The sequence below is a fragment of the Lathamus discolor genome, chromosome 1 (genome assembly GCF_037157495.1).
Source record: "Lathamus discolor isolate bLatDis1 chromosome 1, bLatDis1.hap1, whole genome shotgun sequence".
NCBI lineage: Eukaryota > Metazoa > Chordata > Aves > Psittaciformes > Psittacidae > Lathamus > Lathamus discolor.
In genome coordinates this window covers 70005297-70026115 of record NC_088884.1, presented here as the reverse complement: position 1 = coordinate 70026115, position 20819 = coordinate 70005297, and the positions used below count along the sequence as shown (strand labels likewise).

Here is a 20819-nt window from a genome sequence, read left to right as displayed (position 1 = left end):
TAACACAGTAATGCAAACTAGAGCGCAAAACCCCTCAAATTATTTTTATTTCTAAATTCAGAGAGTGGCCCATTGTCAATACACACACACATATATATATCTTCAGTAAAAAACACAAACCCATAGCAGTTACTGTTTCAGCACTGAAGTCTTCTCCTTCACTTCCTGATCCTCTTGAGTTAGGAGATGGAAGCGGTTGAGGCGCTCTCACATTAAAGGTATTTAGAAGGGCAGAGGGAAGGGGATGGGAGACTGCTCTGATGGGCATTTCCCTGGGGAAAGCACAGCAGAAGAGGCTGGATGCTGCTCCAGCAGGGAGGCAGGACACGTGCCTGGGGGTGTGATGCTGGACTCATGCCTGGGAGTCAGCGAGATGTGAAGAGCTGCCTGGTTGAGCTGAGCAGCTCGCTGAGCAGCACGCGCAGGCTAAGAAAAGAAGCAATTAGGGAGATGGAAGAGGAGGAGTGATGGGAGGGGAAGGGGGAAGAAGGATGAGCAGCAGGAAGGAAGAGGGAGGCAGATTGATTTCACAGTTACTGGAATCTCTAACTACATCAGTCACATTTTTCTTTCAGCAAATGTTCCAGCATAAGATTGCAGCTGGATCACATGGTTCATGGAAAGTTCAACTCCCCTTATTCCATCAACTTGGGACCACTGCTGTGTGTCGTGTCACCACCACCACCCTCTCCCTCCCCCAACTCTTGGATGGATGGCTTAAAAACACCTTGGGATGCTCCCTGGGAATCACTGAGAGGGAAGAAGGTTTGCCTACTTTTCTCCACAACTCCCACAGCACCATCCTGGATCTGACAACATCCTACATAGAAACTTTCCTTCTCTGAGAGGCAAGTGAGCAAGACCAGGAATGAGTGCCGTGTGGGTGTAGGTCTCATGGGGAGAAGGCAGAGATGCACTTTTCTCAGCTCATGGTTTGGTTCATCCAGGCCAGCACTTGGGTGATCCTGGTGTAGACTCCGTAGTGATTTGGACGTGCGCATCCCATTCCCCAGCTGACCAAACCAGCCAGAAACCACCTGCCACTGGGTTCCTTGCAGGCCAGCGGACCTCCAGAATCACCCTAGAGAAATGGAAAGGAAAATGGAGTAATGGTGATCCATTGTTTCTTGCTGCTCTGTGTGGCATTTCCAAACATATGGAGAGGAAGAAAGCTGGTGGAATTTAACTGGATACCTGGAGGGATGGGAGACAGAGGAATTCCTTGCAATCAATAGTAATGAAGGAACACACAGCTTAATGTGTGTGACAAGTGCTAAAGAGGCTGAAGAGGTAAAAGATTGATGTAATCACATGACCTGGAAGTGTGAGCTCAAGAGTGGAGAATGGGCTGAAATAAGAAAAGGAGAAGTTTAAGTGTAATTGAATCCTGTCTAAGGCAAAGATGCTGGGAGGAAGTGGTCCCAAGAACTATTGATGGAAACTTAGATCAAAGGAAATGTTGGGAGAATCAGGTATTTTACAGTCTTTTCACCCTTATTTCAGGCTATGGTGTGCATCTGGGAGACTCAGAACACACCCCACCTCCGGTAGTCAACCCTGATCCCACAATTCCTCTGTCACCTGGCAGGCATCTTTGTTGCCCTTGTGGTACCCAGCACACAGCATCCTGGGTGAAATCACGTAGTGATAGGCCTCGCTGCAGATGTCCTGCTGGATGAGCTGCACGTCCACCTTCTGCAGAACATTACTGATGTGCCCTGAGGGGTACAGCACCAAAAATAGTGCAGGTGAGCAGTGGTGGATCTTCCCACCATTTACTGTGATCCCCAGCCCATGCCCATCCCACTGCATGCTGAGAGCTGCCATTTCTATTCTGCTTTGCACTGGCATCACAGTCTAACTTTCAGCAGGGCACTGGTCTGCTCCCATTGAATTTAATAGTACAGGTGTGGCGGAGGGGATCCAGGTTCGAGGGTGTTTGACATGGAGAAAAGGTTGCTGTAAGCAACTGTCTATGTAAACGTGGGGTTGGGTTTAGAGATTGGGGCTGCTCCCTGCTGTGATCATGGCTGAGTAGGCACTACACAGACCCCTAATTCCTGAAGGACCATTCTAGTCTTTGGATTAAAGAACGCATGCTGTCCCCATATAGATTACCACACTCTCATGCTGTCCTCTCTGAATGAGGTTTCAGGTACTCAGTAGGTAGCTTTAGCCAGCCTGTGACCCAGAATCAAAGGGGGTGAAGGAGGCATAGTGCTTTGGGGTAAACAGAAGCCTATTCTACGTACCTCGCATCTAAACCTATGTTTCTGCCTTTGTTCTGCTACAGCAGGCCACCAGCAAAGACCTTGCACCTACCGCCTTCCTTGAGGGCTCCCCAGCCAGTGATCCAGCAGTGAAGGCCAGGCTCAAAGAGGTGAGAAGGAGCAGGCAAGCAGATTGGCTGGATTAAGGGTGAGATGATGACAGGATGGTCCAGCTGGAGCAGGGCCACATCGTAATCATGGCTGTCCTCCTCGTAGTAAGGGTGGAGGAAGAGGCGGATCACCTTGAAGGACACCTCGGTGTGGCTGGTGGCATTTTGCAAGTATTTCCCCAGGTAAACTGTCCAGATGGAGGCAGAGGCCAGCCTGTGGGATGCAGCAGAGAAGATAACTCATCACAGGGGCAGAGAAGGATGGGCAGAGTCTGGAGACTTCTGTTGCAGTCTTTTGAGGAGTATCTGATATGGATGAACTTGTTCCTCAGAGGGGCCTCTTTTTTATTTGGCCACTGATATGAAGAAACTAGGTGGGACATTTTTTGATGCCTTGGCATGCCCGTACAGTGGGACCAACTTTGGGCAGATGCTCATTCACATGGGAAACTTGACATTTGCTTATTTTCCTTCACAAAGCAGGCTAAAATGTGTATATAGGTTAGGCAAGCAAGTGGGGCTGGTCATGTGCAAGTGACTGTGATAGGGAAGAGAGCAAGGGCTGAGTGGGTGAAGCAAAGCTGCAAGGAGGAGAGATGAAGAAGGGGAGCAAACTCTCAGAGATTTCTAAGAGGGAGTGAAGTGAGAAAAGCAGCTCAGGAGCGAGGGTATTAAAAGGCATGACAGGCCTTTACAGGAACAGGGGCTAAAGCCAGGAACAGCCTAACAAGGTGATACTTGGAGAACAGTACAGCTATCTAACAGGGCTGTGCTAGCTCCCACCCATCCTGCATTGGGACACTCCAAAATGGCCAATTCAGCCTTCGAGGGCCACTTGAAAGCCCTGCTCCCAGTGCTGGCGGGCTTTCTTGAAGGGTTGTAGGACACAGGTAGGAGCGTGGCAGGAGGAGGGTGAGGTGAGAAGTGTGACTGCAGCACAGCCCCAGGCCTACCAAGGCTGGTGTCACCATACTGAAGGTGGCAACATGGGACCCAAACAGCGTTCTCCACACGTAATGCTATCCTGGACCCATCCTAGCACATGCTGAAGCCTCCATGGTTGTGACAGCATGGGGAAAAGCCAGAGCCAAAGCAAAGGTGGAACTGTGAAGTGTTTTCCACTACCATTGCCCTCCCAAAGCCTCTCTGTGAATCCAGCACTGCCCCTTTTTCCCTGATGCACATCCAAACACTAGTGTGTTTACCCATACCCCTTTCTCCAGCTCCAAGCCAGGAGGATCCTCCCATGACATGGAAAGCAATGCAAGCCCTTCTCCCTCCTGGCACCCTCTCCTCTCCGTTTACCTCTCATCCTGGAAGCAGTGCGCGGCCGAGACCACCCAGCGATCAGCAACAAGTGTTCCCCCGCAGATGTGGCGCCCCCGAACTTGCAGGCTGGCCTGCCATGGCCATTCCCCTTCCACGGAATTCTCACCCCCCACGATCCTGCTGAAGGGGGCTTGGATCCCGCAGTCTGAGGAAGAGCAGATGCAGCAGGTACTTAGGGGAGGAAGGGAACATGATATACTGTGCCTGCCCTTCCTTTCCAACTTAAATCCTGCTTATTTGACCTCTAATCCCTTGCCTTGCCCAGCAAGCAGATGCTTTATGTACTGTGCAGGACAGGTCTAAGGAGCACTCTGCCCTGCATGTGCCCCCATTGATGCCTGCACAACCTTAGCCTGGGGAAGTCTTTGGGGCAGCACCTTGTCTGTGCTACCTGCTGTGCTGCTGGGGAACCCTCACAGTCACTCCACCTCCCACCAAGGCTCTGGATAAAACAAGTAGGGAAATGAAAACATAAGTGGCCATGCAGTCATGGGTGATTTCCCTGGATGGAGCCTTGTAGGATGACATTACTTCACAAAAGCCAGCATCATGGTCCAACAGGCAGCCTGTGGGTAGGACCTGGCATGTGAGGCATGTCTGTCTGGCCTGCTGCCTCTGCTTGAAGGAGATGGGGAGCAGCAGCCCAAAGAGGAAAATGCCTGTTCACGACTCAGCACAGAGAGCTGGCTCCTTGCTGCAGGTTGGAGAACCGGCACTGTTGCCATGGGGCTGGGGTAGGGAGAAGGTAGTGGAAAAAAGGAGGGTGGGTGCTGATGGTGGTGAGGAAAAGGGGGCTCTGTGGCACCCCAAACCTGCCTGGCACATATATGACTGATCATTCACAGAATCACAGAATCACAGAATCCCAAGGGTTGGAAGGGACCTAAAAAGATCATCTAGTCCAACCCCCCTGCAAGAGCAGGGTAACCTACAGTACATCACACAGGAACTTGTCCAGGCGGGCCTTGAATATCTCCAGTGTAGGAGACTCCACAACCCCCCTGGGCAACCTGTTCCAGTGCTCTGTCACTCTTACAGTAAAGAAGTTCTTCCTGATGTTAACGTGGAACTTCCTATGTTCCAGTTTACACCCATTGCCCCTTGTCCTATCACTGGATATCACTGAAAAAAGCCTAGCTCCATCATCCTGACACCTACCCTTCACATATTTGTAAACATTGATGAGGTCACCCCTCAGTCTCCTCTTTTGCAAGCTAAAGAGACCCAGCTCCCTCAGCCTCTCCTCATAAGGGAGATGTTCCACTCCCTTAATCATCTTTGTGGCTCTGCGCTGGACTCCTTCAAGCAATTCCCTGTCCTTCTTGAACAGAGGGGCCCAGAACTGGACGCAATATTCCAGATGCGGCCTCACCAAGGCTGAGTAGAGGGGGAGGAGAACCTCTCTTGACCTACTAACCACTCCCTTTCTAATGCACCCTAAGATGCCATTTGCCTTCTTGGCCACAAGAGCACATTGCTGGCTCATGGTCATCCTCCTATACACCAGGACCCCCAGGTCCCTTTCCCCTTCACTACTTTCCAGCAGGTCAACCCCCAACCTGTACTGGTACATGGGGTTGTTCTTCCCCAGATGCAAGACTCTACACTTGCCCTTGTTAAATTTCATCAAGTTTCTCCCCGCCCAACTCTCCAGCCTGTCCAGGTCTCGCTGAATGGCAGCACAGTCCTCTGGTGTGTCAGCCACTCCTCCCAGTTTTGTGTCATCAGCAAACTTGCTGAGGGTGCACTCAGTTCCCTCATCCAGGTCATTGATGAAAATATTAAACAGCACCGGTCCCAGCACCGACCCCTGAGGAACTCCACTAGTCACAGACCTCCAGCTAGATTCTGCGCCATTGACCACAACTCTCTGCCTTCTTCCTTTCAACCAGTTCTCGATCCACCTCACTACTTGATCGTCAAGCCCACACTTCCTTAGCTTATCTATGAGGATGCTGTGGGAGACAGTATCAAATGCCTTACTGAAATCAAGAAAAACTACATCTACCGCTCTACCATCATCCCTCCACCTAGTCACTTCCTCATAGAAGGCTATAAGGTTGGTCATACATGACTTCCCCCTCATAAAACCATGTTGGCTGTTCTTAATGACCCCCTCATCCTTGATATGCCTAGTGATGGAGTCAAGAATAAGTTGTTCCATCACCTTTCCAGGGATGGAGGTAAGGCTGACCGGTCTATAATTACCCGGGTCCTCCTTCTTGCCCTTCTTATAGACTGGTGTGACCTTTGCCATCCGCCAATCCTCAGGCACCTCGCCCGTTTCCCACGACTTACCAAAGATGATGGAAAGTGGCCTAGCAATGACCTCCGCCAGCTCCCTCAGCACCCGTGGGTGCATTCCATCCGGACCCATCGATTTACAGATGTCCAGATTGCATAGCTGATCCCTAACCCAATCCTCATCTACCAAAGCAAACTCCTCCTTTGTCCTGACTCCTTCTGGGGCTATAGAAATCCGGGGCCCTCGGGGAGAGTCTGCAGGAGTAAAGACAGAGGCAAAGAAGGCATTCAGCACCTCTGCCTTCTTTATATCATTTCCTCACCACAGCTCTTCTCATCGGACAGGTCCTTGCAGTCTGCAGTGGTGTCACACACGGGGTTGGGTTTCTTCACACAGGTCCCATCCTCACAGCGGTAGGTGAAGGGACCGCAGGGGACCCCTGCAAAGAGAGAGGGCTCAGGTTGTAGGCGCAGCCTGAAGTCCTTTGTGGGTGGGGGAAGGCAACAGAGAGCTTTGGGGAGCTCTGTAAATGATGACAGGGCATGTCCTGAGCAAGCTTGGTCAGCTACAATCAGAGCAAACATAGTGATCAGGTCGGGCACGTTAACCCCCCGCTGGGGCCTTTACCTCACAAGAGGGAAGCACATTACTGACAGTCCTGGGTTGAGCACAGGGGAAGGTATTTGTCCCCTCCCTACCTCCACTGCACTGCTCCTCATCACTCCCGTTGGCACAGTCCATCTGCAGGTTGCAGACCTTGCTGAACTCGATGCAAGAGCTGTCTTCACGACACTGGAACTTTGCAGGGCACACTGCAAGGGAAGGGAGGGAAGCACCTGGGAATTAGCCATGCAAGAGAAGGTGTCATGTATGAGGCTAGGGTCCTACATCCACTGGTAGGCTCTGCAACCTCTTTCCCCACCTCATACATAAGGTGTGATTAAGACCAGCTCTCGTATAGTGCAGTTTTGTGGTCTTTGCCTGTTCTATGTTGTAGGTATGTCTGCACCCTGTCTTACGCACTTAATATCCATGAGTTCTTGGCTTGTACTCAGACATGCCTCATCACTATGGACTTGCCTTGAGGTCATTGGACTGTTGGTTGACCCCAGGTGGCCAGCACCAGACCTGGTCCACTCGCCTTGTTCTGTTTCTGTATGACTGCATCCTGGTGGTGAGCTCACTGTTCCTCCTGCCTTGCTGACACCCTCAGCTCATGGGTCACCTTCCCCTGCAGACCAGCTGCTCCCCTCAGTCTCTGGTAGGTGAGTCCTGCTCTCAGTGCTCATGAGCTCCAACAGCATGGATGGAGATAGCCTTCAGGTGCCCACCCATCACAGAGTCTGACTTCTGGTTATAGATTTCTATAGCAGGAGCTTGCCAAGTGTTAGTGTGCATCTCTATTCAACAGCAAACATGCTGGGCCAGTACCTCCAGGGCATTTTCCTATTGCAATGACTATAATTTCTTCAGTAGTTAGCATGAGGCTTCCAATGATGAAAGGTGCATGAAGGTCTGAGACAACGTGAAGACTGATTTTAAAAGACAGGGACATTTCCATATAGACATGGAGTGAGTAAACAGATGCGACAGTGGCAGGAGTGTAAGAAAGGAAGGAAATCGTGATGCTTCTATTTTCTTTTTCAAATATGAAAGGATGTTTGAAAACACTGAGAAACAAATACACTTTTCTTCAGTCTTGTCTGAACTTGGAACTGAATGACACAAGAAATGCCTGGGGCCAAGATCCAAGAAAGGATTAGATATTCATAAGGGTGTATATGTATTCGTGTCTGCATGAGGGAAGCAAGAAAGCTCTGACAGCTAGATGATGGGACAGTGTGCACTGTCAGCAGGACCACCCAACCTCAGTGATCCTGTGAGAGCTCTCAGGTTTCCAGCGCTGAATGAAAACTTCAGTGAGGAAGATTTCTCCTTCCCTTCACTTTAGACATTTCTATACTTTCCTCTGAATCTTTCATAATTGGCCACTGTCTCCAGTGGTTCAGGGATCTTCCTAGCTGAGAAAAACAGCTGTAGGGGACAGCTAATGAAAACTAAGTGGTGGCAGCAGTGTGATGAACCCCCCACTTACACCAGAGATGAGAGAATAGATGAATTAGGTGCCATGCATGAGCCTGAATAGCTGTTCCTATGAGAATGGGGCTTTGCAAGAGTCCTGTTATGCCGGCGATGGTGTCTGCATCACTACTAACTGCTGTTGTCATGAAGAACTGACGGCTGATTGAGGACTTAGATGCTCTCAACCTGGGGTGCAATATACGGCTGAGGATCTGTACAGATCAAGTGGCTGGGGGGGAAAGGGGGCAGTGAGTGGGCTGGGGGAGATGTGGGCAGGATGTGAGGGCTGAAAGGGGATGCTGAGTTCTGTGACAGCAGAGGGGGCTGTCGGCCAGGGCTGAGGTTGATTGCCGGAGCTGGGGAAGAGGGGGTGAGCAGGACAAAGTGAGGGACAGCCTCCGCTTCTTTCAGGCTGCTTGGAGCACTTAGTGGACGGACACTAGGGATTTCTCCCAGTAAGACTGTGCTGTACACAGGAGCAAGAAACGTTGCTGCTCCTTCCTGAGCAGCCTGAGGGCGTACAGCAGTGGGTTGAGACTTTTAAGGATGCAGAGGTTGAAGCTCCTGGAGGGGAGGTACAAGGCCGTACTTAGATTAAATGAATCCTTCCCATCTCTGTCTGCCATTGGAGCAGCAAGGGGCTGTGTCCTGCTGAGAGCAGGGACTGTCGGGGAGAAGAAATCACTCACCACAGTTTCTCTCATCCAGCCCATTGGGGCAATCCTTGATCCCATCACAGGCTGGGACACACAGACCATTCACAGAACACAGGAACTCCCCAGGACAGGCTGTGAAACCGCCAGAGAGTAGTTAGTCCTCAGTGACTGGAAACTTCCTTGCAGCAGAGTGCTGTGGCTTGAAAATGGGGCTGCACACCCCCTGACCACAGGTGTGTCGCATCATCTGCTCTGAACAAGGGCAAACAGAGCCAGGCTATACACCAGGAGAGGGAGGGCCCTGTCCCTGCTTCCCGGTGAACCAATGGGCAAGAGCCAGGACAACCACCCTCTTGGGGTGCTGTACCTCTGACTTTTGAATGCTGTGGGAAAGCTGAAACAGTTCCCTTGGGGTTGTTATTAAAACTTGGTTTGTGTTAGACATGTGCATATACAGGCACTGGTATGTGTTACAGGCACCCTTTAGGAGGGAGATGGAGAAACCTTGGAAAGACAGACTGTGGGCGTGCATTTGCATATACGTACATGTATTTGTGTGTGGTTTTATTTGTCTCTCACTTGCACAGATTCCAAGGTGAGAGGGAAACAGCTCTCTCTAAGAGCTTTTATAACTGAAATAAAAGCCACTTCAAGCTGGTCTCTCACTGAATTCCCAAGGCCAGTCCATGATGTGGGCACTGGAGTGAGGCTGTAGTCAACTCTCCGACCTTGGGTTTTGGCATATGGATGCTCTGCAGCATGAGGCAGGGCCACATGTGCAGAAACAGCTTTGCACATAAATGCCTCTTCTCTTTGGGAGATGAGTGTGTGCACATTTGTGAGCATGTGCATGAAGTGCTGATGGCATCTAGGTCTCATGGGATGTGCCTGGTGTTTATCCTAACACAAGCCAATTGCACAGGGGCAGCTGGTAGTCACCATCCCACTGAGGAGCAGGCAGGAGCCTGAACTTACGGTCAGATTGGTTGTAGAGGCTGTAAGCTGCCTGTACGCCGGGGCCAGTTAAGGAGATCTGTGAGGTGAAGGTGATGGTGATATCAGCAGAGGATGTGACTGAGATCCGCTCAGCGTAGGCTTGCAGGGTCCGCAGACCACACAACCTGGGGAGCAAACACAAGCAGGATGCTTCAGGCAGAGAGGAAGAAGACAATCAAGTGGGCTCAGTGGGGCTGGGGTGGGAAGGGGGCCTCACAGGCTGTGTATGGGGAAAATGCCTTCAATTATGGCATGAGATCCAGAGTCCAGAGCAACCCTGTCTTTGGACATTTCCCACTTTCTGAGCTGAATTCAGACCACAGAAGGCAATTAATTCCTTGCATTTATCTTCCTGAAAAAAACATGTCGGTGTAACTGTGGTGCTGACAGTTTAAGAGAGGAAGGCAGGGAGAGAAAAAGTGGAAATCCTAAAGCAGGTGAACATTGCTTCTGGGTAAGACACTTGAGAGGAAAAGAAGTTACCCCCACAGAAGGAGTACAGAGGAAGTTAATGAGACAGGGAAGTTTTAGAGGGAAAAAGAAGCAATTTTGCAGTATGTAGGAGAAAAACAAAAGCCATGGGTCCATCCATCTCCAAGCCTGCTCTGGGGAGATGGGGATGCAGCAGCTCTCGTTGGTGACAGAGCCCCCATCTATGTATGGGTGCTAATTTTGGGAAGTCCTGCAGGGGAAAGCAGCTGCAGCCAAAGCGGGAGGATATGGAGCTAGGCAGAAGGTCTGTACGGAGGTGGGTGGAAGGCAGTGGCACACAGATAATACTGCAGAGGTGGTGACAGGCAGATTTGCAAACACAGGAGATGTGGGAGGACACCAAGGTTACACATGGGAGAAAACTAGAAAGCCTGATGCAAACAGCAAGTCAGAGAAGACAGGCTGGTAACTTGAAGCAATTCTGCAACAAATGTGCTCACAGGGGAGCCTGTGAATGAGAGAGGCTGAAAAAGAACTAGAAAAGCAAGAGGCAGCAGCATGAACAGCAGCCACTGAGTGTGGCGATAGCCTGTCCTTCCTCAGACGTGGTGGCTGAAGTGAGCAGGGAACCGGCAGAGGTTTAATCCCAGTTTATTCCCAGGTGGATTAAACTAGGACCCCATGACATACCTTCTGTTCTGAATTATCCACTGGCCTTGGGTACAGGGCAGGTCGTGCTTCTGTCTGCTGAGCGAGTAGGCATCGAACCACAAGGTGACCCCATAGTCGAGGGATGGGACCTGCAGGAAAGGGGTCCAGAGCAGATTGTCGATGGCTCCTGTGAGTGCTGCGGCTCACTCCATAGGACAGAAGCGAGCAGGGTAGATGTGAAGGGGAAAGCTGTCAATACACACATTGCAGGCCAGAAGGGAGCACCCTCTAAACTGGGGCTGTGCTGCAGCCCAGGGTAGCTCTGCTGATTGGGCCAATATTAGATTCCTTTCCCTTCAGAAACACACATTATGTGGGGGATAGGCAGGATGCCACCCGCGGCTTGCTTCTCATGGAGATCTGACCGAGAGCACCAGCTGTACGCCTTATCCCCCTGAATGTGGGCATGGGTTTCAAGGGGTGGGATGTATGCTCTTGTGGGAGCTGGCTCTTACCGTCATGTGCCAGGTACACTGTGTGTTGGGTGAGTAGTAACTGGGGTAGTGTGGGGTGCCGATCTTCCCCTGCAGCTCCAGGCTCTCCCGCAGGGTTATGTTCACTTCACAGGCTGTAAATACAGACATTCAAAACCCTGCTACCTGTCAGCTCAACCTCAGCCTGGGGATGCTGTATACTCATCCCACTGTAGGAGAAAAAGGGCTCTAAGGCTTAATGCTAAAGGTGACTGGGATCTTCCACTTCAATCCCCCTGCAAGGGGCCATTTCTACCTGGTAAGACTTCTAGCCTCCTTCTCCTGTCCAGAGAGGGTAATGGTAATGTAAATTGCTGCTTTAGACTCATATTGACATTTATCTGCAAGTGCATGTGGATGTGATGTCCAGGCCACATCTGGTTTGTCCATGCATGAGAACTTGGCCTTCTTGTATCACAATCACTTGGGCTCTGCTTGCCAGACCTGTAAAGACTTGAGCCAGATGTGAATGTGTGAGTACAGGTGAGGGAATAACATCTAACCTTTTTACTGACCAGTTTTACCCTTGCAATATAGAGTGAGTTTTGACCCTAATGAGGATGGAGCACCTCTAGGAGCTGTGATGCAGGAATTAACCTGTGTTCTTTCTATATCTATGGCCTCCTTCCTCACCTTTGAGGGGCACTGCCTGCGCTGAGAGGATGAAAGGGTCATAGTAGCTGTACATGGCTTTCTTCCACACAATGGACATGACAGGGCCAGATGAAAGGACTTCCACAATGGGCTCCTGCCTGCTGCAGCCATAGATCCTCAGGGGAAAGAGGTAAAAAGTTAGGAGTGAAGCAAACAACAAACAAGAAGGATGAGAAAGAGACAATGGAGGTCTGTGTTATCCGCAGCACATGCCTGCTGTGAGGCACTGAGTCAAACAACGGGCCAGCAGATAGACAGCTCGTGCTGTTGTAGTCTCTCAGACTGCATGGCTGGCTCTGTGATATCCCACATCAGTGACTTTGGCTCATCAGCAAGACACAGGTTCTGCATCAAAGAGAATTTCCTCTGATGCAGTCTAACACCTTCCCCTGCTGTGGTGTGTCGCGCCATCCTGCCCGGCTTCCCCACCGTGCTTGCCTTGCTCAGGAGCTACCTACGAGGTGATGAGGTGTTTCTCCAGGGGCCCGGCTGCGTTGTACATAGCCAGGCGGTCCCTGCAGTCCGTCAGAGTCCACTCCAGCCGCAGCTTGATCATGTAGCCCTTGAGGCTATGGAGGTGCCAAAGACAACTGGAGGCTAGGTAGTCAGGGCCCTCCAGCCTTAGGACATCATCCTCCTGGACATAGCTGTACCTGTAGCAACCTGAATCCAGGGGAAAGACAGAGGGATTGAAACCACAAGGTGATGTAAGTGGAGGCAAAGCGGGGCTTAGTGGTGGTTAATGGTTACCACCCTTAGTGGTAAGGGAAATTAAGACATGGTATTGTCTCTTGGGAAATCAATGTGAGTGAGCCCTATTTCAGGGTAAGGCTGACTCATCCCAGTGATCTCAGTTTACTTTTACATATGTTCTGATGGCAACGGTCCCTTTTTACTGTTGCTCCAGTTTCTCTCTGTAAAAACTGACCCCTCTTCCTTGGTTAAGCTAGTAGTACTGCAGGCTTTAAATATCAGCACGGAGCAGTTATCTTCTACTAGCTCTATTTTCTTCTTCCCCTCTTTCTCCTCTCACCCCCATATTCTCAACTGCTTTACAACCTTCTCGCCTGGTTTCCAGGTTTCACCAGGCTTCCATATCAGGATTTTTGAATAGAAGTCAGCTTAAAGATGAGTTTCTAACAGTATATCTGATGCAAGCTCCCAGCCACAGCACTTACAACACTGTCTGAAATTACTGAAAACATCTTCAAACATTGCTAAGGCAACAGACCCCTGAATGATGGACAACACATCCAGTGCAGAGCCACGCAAGAGAATCCCCACTCAGCAGAATTCCATAGGGTCTGGGATTAGCGCTGTTGTACCAGTACCCCAAGCAATCTGATGGGATCCATTAGGACTCATTCATTAGGATTCATTAGGACAAGACTAAGGTGGCTGCACTGCAGCTGGGAGCTGGTATCTTTGCACAGTCGTGTGCTGCTGGGGCAGAGGTGTCAAGATTCTCAAAGCCGCCCAGCATGTAGCTGCTTCATGTAGTTTGGATCCGACCAAGCAGCAGCATTGGTGCTCCCTTGCTACTGTTCTCATCTCCCGTTCCCAAGATTTACAAGTCCAGAAGCCAAGAAGCTTTCTGTGCCCTGCAAAAATCCCTCCCATAAAGTCACAAACTCAAAAGGAAAGGAAAAGATAGCCTACCCAGAGTGGATTTCAGCACTACTATGTCTTTCACACTGGATTCTGTTAGAAAGAAAATAGATAACGGAAGATAAACAAAAAGATATATGTGGTAGCATCTGAATACTAGCATGGCAGGTGATGACTCCCTTCCTTCCTGCGTAAATGGCTTGCTCACAGCTTCAGTATGTGCCATCCCCCAGGTACTTCTCCATCAGCTCTCAGGAACCTGTTTTGGTCATGCCTTCTCCAAACCATCTCTCTGAGAAATCTCTCCAGCCTCTGCCCCAAACCCAACAGCAAAAGTCCATACTTTCCAGCCTACCATGGGCTTCTCTACCATTTTCCCTTGTCCATTTTTCTGCGCTGTTCCAGGACCTCTTCCTCTGCCCAGGAGCATGGGGAAGCATGCCCTGGCATTGCTCCAGGGAGCCACCCTACTTCTCTGCCAACCACACCACAGGGCACAACCCCACTTCCCAGAGCCTTCACCATCTTCCCTCCCCTCCCCTGCTCTCCCAGTGTAAATAACCCTCACTAAAAAGTGTGTGAGCTACTGAGGGTGGGGAAGGAGGTCCCATCTGATGACCACCGGTTGATGAACTACTCGACATCCTTACAGAAGCCACGTCTGGAGAAGGGAGATGCAGAGAAAGCCACCAACAAGGACTACAAATCAATGCAAAACAGGATGCACAACATTTTAAGGAGATCTGGGCTTTGCTCCAGCCTTCCAGCTGAACTGGAAGCCGCCAGAGATCAGGTGCTACTGAGAACAATTGCCAAAATAAAAGGCACCATGAGGTCAGTTGGGTGTGAGAATTGCTGTTGGGGGTTTGCCTAGGTCAGGGCTTTGGTCTTTTGTAGTTCCTAAGCAGAGCTTGCAATTCTGTGGGGAGAGCTAAGCAGATTTGTCATAGCAAAAACAGATGTGTTGGAAGAGATGGTCCTGCCGGCATAAGGCAGGCTCCTAGAGAAATGCATGTGCTGTAGGGAAGGACGTAGACTGAATTGATATTAAGTACTCTTTCATCTGAAGGTAATAAGACCGAGTTCCTATAAGGAGAAGGTAGCCCTGAAACTCTTTGGGAGAAAGGGGAAGCCAGTGTCCTGGGACAAGTGGAGGTGTTAGTAAAAATGAAACGTTGGAAAGGTTCCTGTGCTAGTCAATGGTTTGAAGCTCTGTGTCTTAACTTTTAAGCAGGTCAGCAAATGAGTCTGTCAGAGAGCAATGGAGTGCTAATGGCTTGCTATTAGCTGGCTACTTTTTCACTCCAGTTTTTCAGAGCAGATGAAGCCAGAGGTTAAGTCACTGGCTTGAGGTCACGCTGGCCCAGCAGTATAAGAAGTTTCTGGGTTTTGCCTTAGTTGCTCGACTGTGCTCCTGAGGGGGTGATGGAAAGGACTAGAGAAAGCAGAAGGAGATAGAGAAGCTACAACTGGTGTGTAAATACCAAAACAGAAAGAAGAGTGGTCTGCTTGAATGAATAAAACAGTGAAAAAGATGCAAATAAGAGGGAAATGGGAACAACTTAAAGAATGGCACCATCATTTTTTCTTTGTTTATTAGTTACATTATGAAGTGAGTAGATAAAGGGAAAATGCTAGATGTGCTGACTTGGAAGCATTTAGCATAATAACTTATGATACCTTTCTTAAGAAAGTTAATTTAAATTGGTTGAGTGTAAGGTCTGGTATGCTGGAAACAAATAATACGTAGAAGTAAGTGACTAATGGTAACTGTGGAGGACATGCCCTCATGAGATGCTAATGTGTCTCCAGAATAAGATCTTAACATGATGCTCTCTCTGGATGAGGGAGTTAAAGTCATTTTGAGGAAATAAAATTTTCTTTGGGGACAGCAAAAAAATTACCCCCAAGATAAAACAATTGAGACATGGAGGGAAAAGTTACAGAAAATGAGAGTGGGATATTTAAAAGAAGATTCACCTGAGAAAAATATGAGATAAAATATATAGGGAAAAAGACTTGGTAATGAAGAATAAACTTAGAAATGAGAGTCCCAAGAGGAGAAAAGAAAACCAACATATTTTAAAACCTGTGAGGTTTAGGGCTTTCTAAGATAAATCAGATAAACTAAGAAGTTAAGTCTCATTAGAAAGACCAAATACAAATTCCATTGGGCTTGGATGCATTGAATATAGGCACATCCCTAGTCCTTTATTTAACACTTTAAAGAACTTCTGTAAGGGTAGCTTTTTAAAGAGGCTGTGATCTTCACTGTGGGCAAAAAGAAATAATCCATAATATTATATGTCAAGAAATGAAGTCTCAGACTGTTTCTCAGAGGAAAACAAGTGGTGACTCAGGTATGTTGCCTTTGTTCTTTTCTCAATCAATAGCCTGGAATAATCTCCCAAAGGGAAGCAGGAAACCTAATTGCTTGCTATTTTTGAGCTGAGCTGATCAAAGTCGTGATCTGTGTAAGATCTTACTCCACAGAAGCCAAAGCAGATGGGAGAAGAAAAAGTTACCTAGCTGGTCATGGTCAGCTGTATCTCTAATAATCTTTAATCCTTCAAAGGAAGAATGTTTTAGGGTTTTGGGTTTTTTTTAATCAAACTTCAGTTCTCTATCAGGAAGAAATGTGTGTAATTCTATCTCCTGATCCTCACTTCTTCCGTATTCTCACATTTTCCTTATCCCCTTCAGTAGTGGCCTCTGGCCTGTTCTCCTAACCTCCTTTCAGCACTTATAAATCTTGGAGCATTTCTGACTGCTCAGGCCGCAGCTGAGCAGCTGGTACTTACCCAGCAGAACCAGTGAGTCTGGGTTGACTGTGTACTCTGTCTGGTAGGACAGGCTGCCTGAGCTGTTGAAGCTGGTGGAGAGCTCCTGGTGGAGCACTGCATTTACCCTCTCGGCAGTCATCTCCTGCTGCTGACTCTCAGGGATTTCGAGGGCAAACCAGAAGAAGAAGGTCAGAGCCCCCTCCCTAACAGAGAAATAGCATGTTAAATACCTTCTGTCTTCCTCTCCAGCATCACTGGAGAGGAAAACCCCAGAGATTAACCCCCTGCTGCTTTTCCACAAATCAGACCTATCTGTGTTGACCTTCCAGATCACTGCTGTGATCCAGAGGAACCACTCTGTGGGATGGGAGAGTTGCTACGTCCATGGTGCTAGTTAATGCTCACTCCTTTGGGGGAGGAAGCCATTTTATGCCATCTGGCTTTAGTGATGACCGTAGGTGGTCAAATTAATGTGATAATTAATCAAGACTCTTCTAATGACTGGTCTCATTTCAGGCAGAAATGACCTTTGGTTACTACTGACCAGGAGCTGAAAAGAAGTACTCAAGACTTGATTGTGTCACATCCCAGTGGTGACAAGTGGATGATTTATGACTCAGTACCTTACCACAAGCCATTAATGCTGGGCAGGCTCAAGCTGCAGGAGACTACGACTGGGGAAGCTCTGTTCAAGCAGCTGGCAGAGAAAATTGAGCAAACCTTTGTTCAGTAAAAGGCTAGAGGAAGAATTGAGAGTGAAACTTTTCTTCCCTCAGTTGAAAATGGAGCTTCATTAAAATTGCAATTTTCCTTAACTGAAGGACATATTCAGGGAAGTAGTTTTCCATGGAAAAAAATCAAAAGCAATATATATGTCAGTTTGGAAGTTATTCCCGCTTTCTTGATCTACAAAGCTGTAGTACCACATCTGTCCAATTCCACTGTTATCCTATTCCCACATGGACCGTGCTTCTTGGCTGGAATGCCTTTTCCATGGTGCATTCTGGCCTCTCCCTTCTGGTGCCTAGAATCAGGCCACAAAATGACTTTCTCGGATTAGAAAGTTAATTTCCATCTGCTTAGATTCTGAGAATGCCAAGCCTTTATTTTTTATTTTTTTTTTTTCCTCTCTCGAACTTTTGCTTCTCTGAAAAATTCCTCAGTTTTGGCTTTTTGTCATGACCTCGGATGAACATAAACATCAAAACATCCCCAGCTCTGTCATGCTGGAATCATTCTGGATCTGGGCTGCCCAGCCTAGCCAACAGCCCGTGGTAGGGACTGCAGCAGTTTGTCATGGCCGGATTTTGATGAAACCAGAGTAGAATTGACTGGAAGCTTTTCACACACGGACAAGCAAATATGCTGTGGGTGCTACTCACCCAAAGGCATACACTGTGCTCGAGTTGTAATATCGACCCAGCTCTGTGGCACGAATCAGTTCCTTCAGCTGTAACGAGAATGTCGTCCGATAACTATTGTGCAATGTTACAGTGGCAAAGGACCTATGGACAACCCTATGTTCCATCCCTCTTGCTGTAGAGACCCACCAAGTCTGTCACTTGGATGAGGGTACCTGACCCCTTCCTCCTTCTACTCACTGAACTGCCTCAGGGCCAGCTCTGGTCATGAAATTGGCCTCACCATCTTCTGGAGCTTAGCTGACTCCAACCAGAAGGCTCTGGACTCCACCTGCCCAAGGTCCGGGGAGTACTGGCAATTGAGGACCTGGAGGCTGCCACAGTAATACTGCAGGATAGCCGGTTCCAGGTGCCATGGTCTGTAGTCTGTCAACAGAAGACACTACTGGATTATCCTGCTGATACGTAGGAGAGAGGGGTTTACCCATGTGTATAAGTCTGTAAAGATCACCCAGAGTCACTAACACATTTTGGGGGGTGGGCATTGTGTTGTCTACAGCCCATCCACCTTGTGTTTGGGGACAAAACATGTTGGATTTTTACCTAGGAAATACCAGGTTGCTGCAGCAGCTCCAGCCAGCAGAAGGAAGGTTATCCCAATGGGCACGTAGCGGAGGCAGTCACGTGAGTTAGTCTCACACTTGTCCTTTGAGAAGGAGTTAGCATCTTCCTCTTGTTCCTCGGCCTCCATCAGGGGCATCTAGTGACACAGCATTCCATGGTCAGGATGAGTTTTCTGCTTCCCTTCACATCTGTCTCTAGAGGTGCTCTGCCATTTCTGTGCTCCTCTCTATAGCCCCAAGAGATCTGTGTGCCAGCCATCAAAGACTTTGCTCAGTGCAAATGTGAGTAAAACTCCTAATTCCACAGGAGACAGGCTTCCAGGACACTGTCCTGTCTATGCCTCCTGGTAATTTCTTAATTTTCAAAGGCATTCCCTGGGGTTTTCTTCTGCCAAAACCAGAAATGAGTACAATAATGAATTTCTCCAGAGACACAAGTGTTGTCCTCCCAAGCTGGAAATAGTTTTAAAACTGGTATTTTATTGACCTAGAAATCACTACAATAGAAAATCTATGATCTCAGATGTGCGCAGAAGTTGCACAAAACAGCCACAGCCTGGGAGGCAGAACCTGCCCTTTGCCTGCTGTGCTGTTTTGCTCTCGGTCTCTAAAAGTAAGTGAGCCTTGCCATTCCCACCAGGCCGTGTGTCCAGGGCTAAGCCCATGCTAGTTTAGCTAGTGAGGAGAGATAACCTGAGTAACATTCAGCCCCCTACCACCCTCTGCTTGTGCCAGGGCACATCTTCTGTCTTGCTTTGCCCCTTGTCTCCCCCATGATGCTTCTTTTGCTTACTCTCCACCACTCCCCTTCTGTCTGCATCAGACTCTGAGGGTAGGAAATGCTATTGATGAAGGGAGCCACATTAATCTTGGTTGTCTGACCCAACTTCCTTCTCCATTCCTCTGCCATCACTGAGTGCATGGCTGCCCCCAAAGGCTTTCTGTGTCTCTGTGTCTGGAGAGGAAAGCGGTGTGAAGCATCCAGGTGGGAGGGCACAGAGGTTTTTGGAAATGCCTGTGCCCTGTCTACATGTCTGTGAGTCCCCTTTGTGCCCAGTGGTGTGGATGAGTGAATGGGAGGGACTTGCTATATATGTGGGAAGAGATGGTTTGCCTCATGCACATTTTAGCCCGCGCGGGTGTTATGAAGCATTCCAAAGATAGGGGCGAGTGGGCTCCTCAGTCTCCTTGCCTTTCCCAGTTACTGAGTCCCAAGCCCTCCAGGCTGCCTTGCAACATGAAAACACGCTTACAGAAAGCAAGCACCAGGTAGCTCACTTCAAAACATTAAACCCAGCTTGGTGAACATCAGCACTTAGACAATCTACTGCTTTAATACACCCTTCTAGAGAGGCACATGGCACAAACAGGCCCAGCAGAGATTGCCCTCTCTTGCTTCTCATGGGTCACCCTTCTATGCAACCCCTGGGGAGCATCTCTTCGCCAGTGAACCAAGTTGGGCAGTCCGGAAGAGCAAAGGCAGTTCTCTGCTATCACAGCATCCCTTCAGAAACAGCAGGCACAAGCAAAGAACCGCAGACAGAGGGGCAGGGGCAGGAAGGCAGGAAGCAGCAGCAGCAGAGTCTCTTTGTTAGAAGGTTTGATGGTAGGCACTGGGGTTTCCCCTGGAGCTGCAGACCTACCTTTGAAGCCTGTTGCCATCTGTGAGGCTTGGCCCACACCCCGTATGCAAGCCAGCTCACACACGCATGGAGAGGGGGGAGAGAGGATGACATTTATTTACCCAAGCTCAAGGTTGTCTCAGCGATCAATAATGTGGTGCCATATCCCTTCAGCTCGACCTTTGTCCTACACCGTCCTGCTGCGATGGGTCAGTGCACCCCGTACAATGGGTTTTTTCTTCTCTGAAATGGAGGTTTGTGCAGGGATAAGATCTGCAGGCTGAGCCTGGAACAAGTCAGGGTAGCAGCACCTCCAGCTGTGCAGTGGAGAACAACCCAGGAGGCTGGTGCAGATAGCTTACGTTGTCTTCCTCAGAGGACAAGGAGTTGCTGAGCAACTGCTGTATTTCTTAGCTACCCTCCTTGGTCCCATTGGAGAGAGAGACAAAGCACAAGGTGTGTGCTCCCCAGCACAGGGATGGAGCAGATGCTGGCTGGCAGGTGTAGATTGCTTGAAGGAGGGAAGACGAGAGTAGGCAGTGGGTCCGGTTACTGCAGTGGTCATGCAGATGAAAGCAAAGCACGGTGTCTCTCAGTCCCAACCTGTCTATGTCTTGTCTTCTTGCTCTTCTTGCTGGTCACTCTCCAGACACTGGGTTCCCTGCACTCTGTTGCATGGCCACTCAATCCTCTCTGCAGCACCTGCTTTCCTCTAGCCCCAGGTCCTCCTCACCTACCTTACCTGCACCACCTTCTACTTACAGCCCCGCAGCTCTGTACATGCCCCTTTGTTGTCCAAAAAAGGAACCACACTCCAGCTACAGCAGAGTAAATAGAGTTATTCTGTCAATAAATGGGCGGAGA

General features: G+C 49.2%; 1 protein-coding gene across 2 annotated transcripts; it reads right to left on the bottom strand.

Annotated features, from left to right (window-relative positions):
* Window positions 1-35: 35 nt before the first annotated feature.
* TMPRSS6 (transmembrane serine protease 6) lies at window positions 36-20766 on the bottom strand. 2 transcript variants are annotated; one of them, XM_065679038.1, is made up of 18 exons: window positions 20078-20766; window positions 18314-18470; window positions 17994-18136; window positions 17732-17799; window positions 16368-16552; window positions 13618-13659; window positions 12417-12621; window positions 11938-12074; window positions 11287-11399; window positions 10811-10920; window positions 9668-9813; window positions 8726-8824; window positions 6653-6766; window positions 6277-6393; window positions 3686-3854; window positions 2323-2594; window positions 1582-1718; window positions 36-1081 (listed from the first exon to the last, which is right to left on the bottom strand). In XM_065679038.1, the coding sequence occupies exons 2-18, from the start codon at window positions 18468-18470 to the stop codon at window positions 923-925; spliced, it is 2373 nt and encodes a 790-aa protein (XP_065535110.1). In that variant the 5' UTR covers window positions 20078-20766; the 3' UTR covers window positions 36-922. The 2 variants fall into 2 exon arrangements, with proteins under 2 accessions (XP_065535110.1, XP_065535112.1); XM_065679040.1 differs by lacking the exon at window positions 20078-20766 and adding an exon at window positions 19977-20028.
* Between the last annotated feature and the right edge of the window lie 53 nt (window positions 20767-20819).

What these genes read in the sequence shown, in the direction of transcription:
- TMPRSS6 (XM_065679038.1), bottom strand. Translation starts at nt 18,470, where the DNA reads ATGCCCCTGATGGAGGCCGAGGAACAAGAGGAAGATGCTAACTCCTTC. An exon ending in CCTCTACAACCAATCTGACC is followed by an intron (nt 8,825 to 9,667) that starts GTAAGTTCAGGC and finishes GCGGTTTCACAG; the next exon opens with CCTGTCCTGGGGAGTTCCTG. An exon ending in GGGAGCCCTCAAGGAAGGCG is followed by an intron (nt 1,719 to 2,322) that starts GTAGGTGCAAGG and finishes TGTACCCCTCAG; the next exon opens with GGCACATCAGTAATGTTCTG.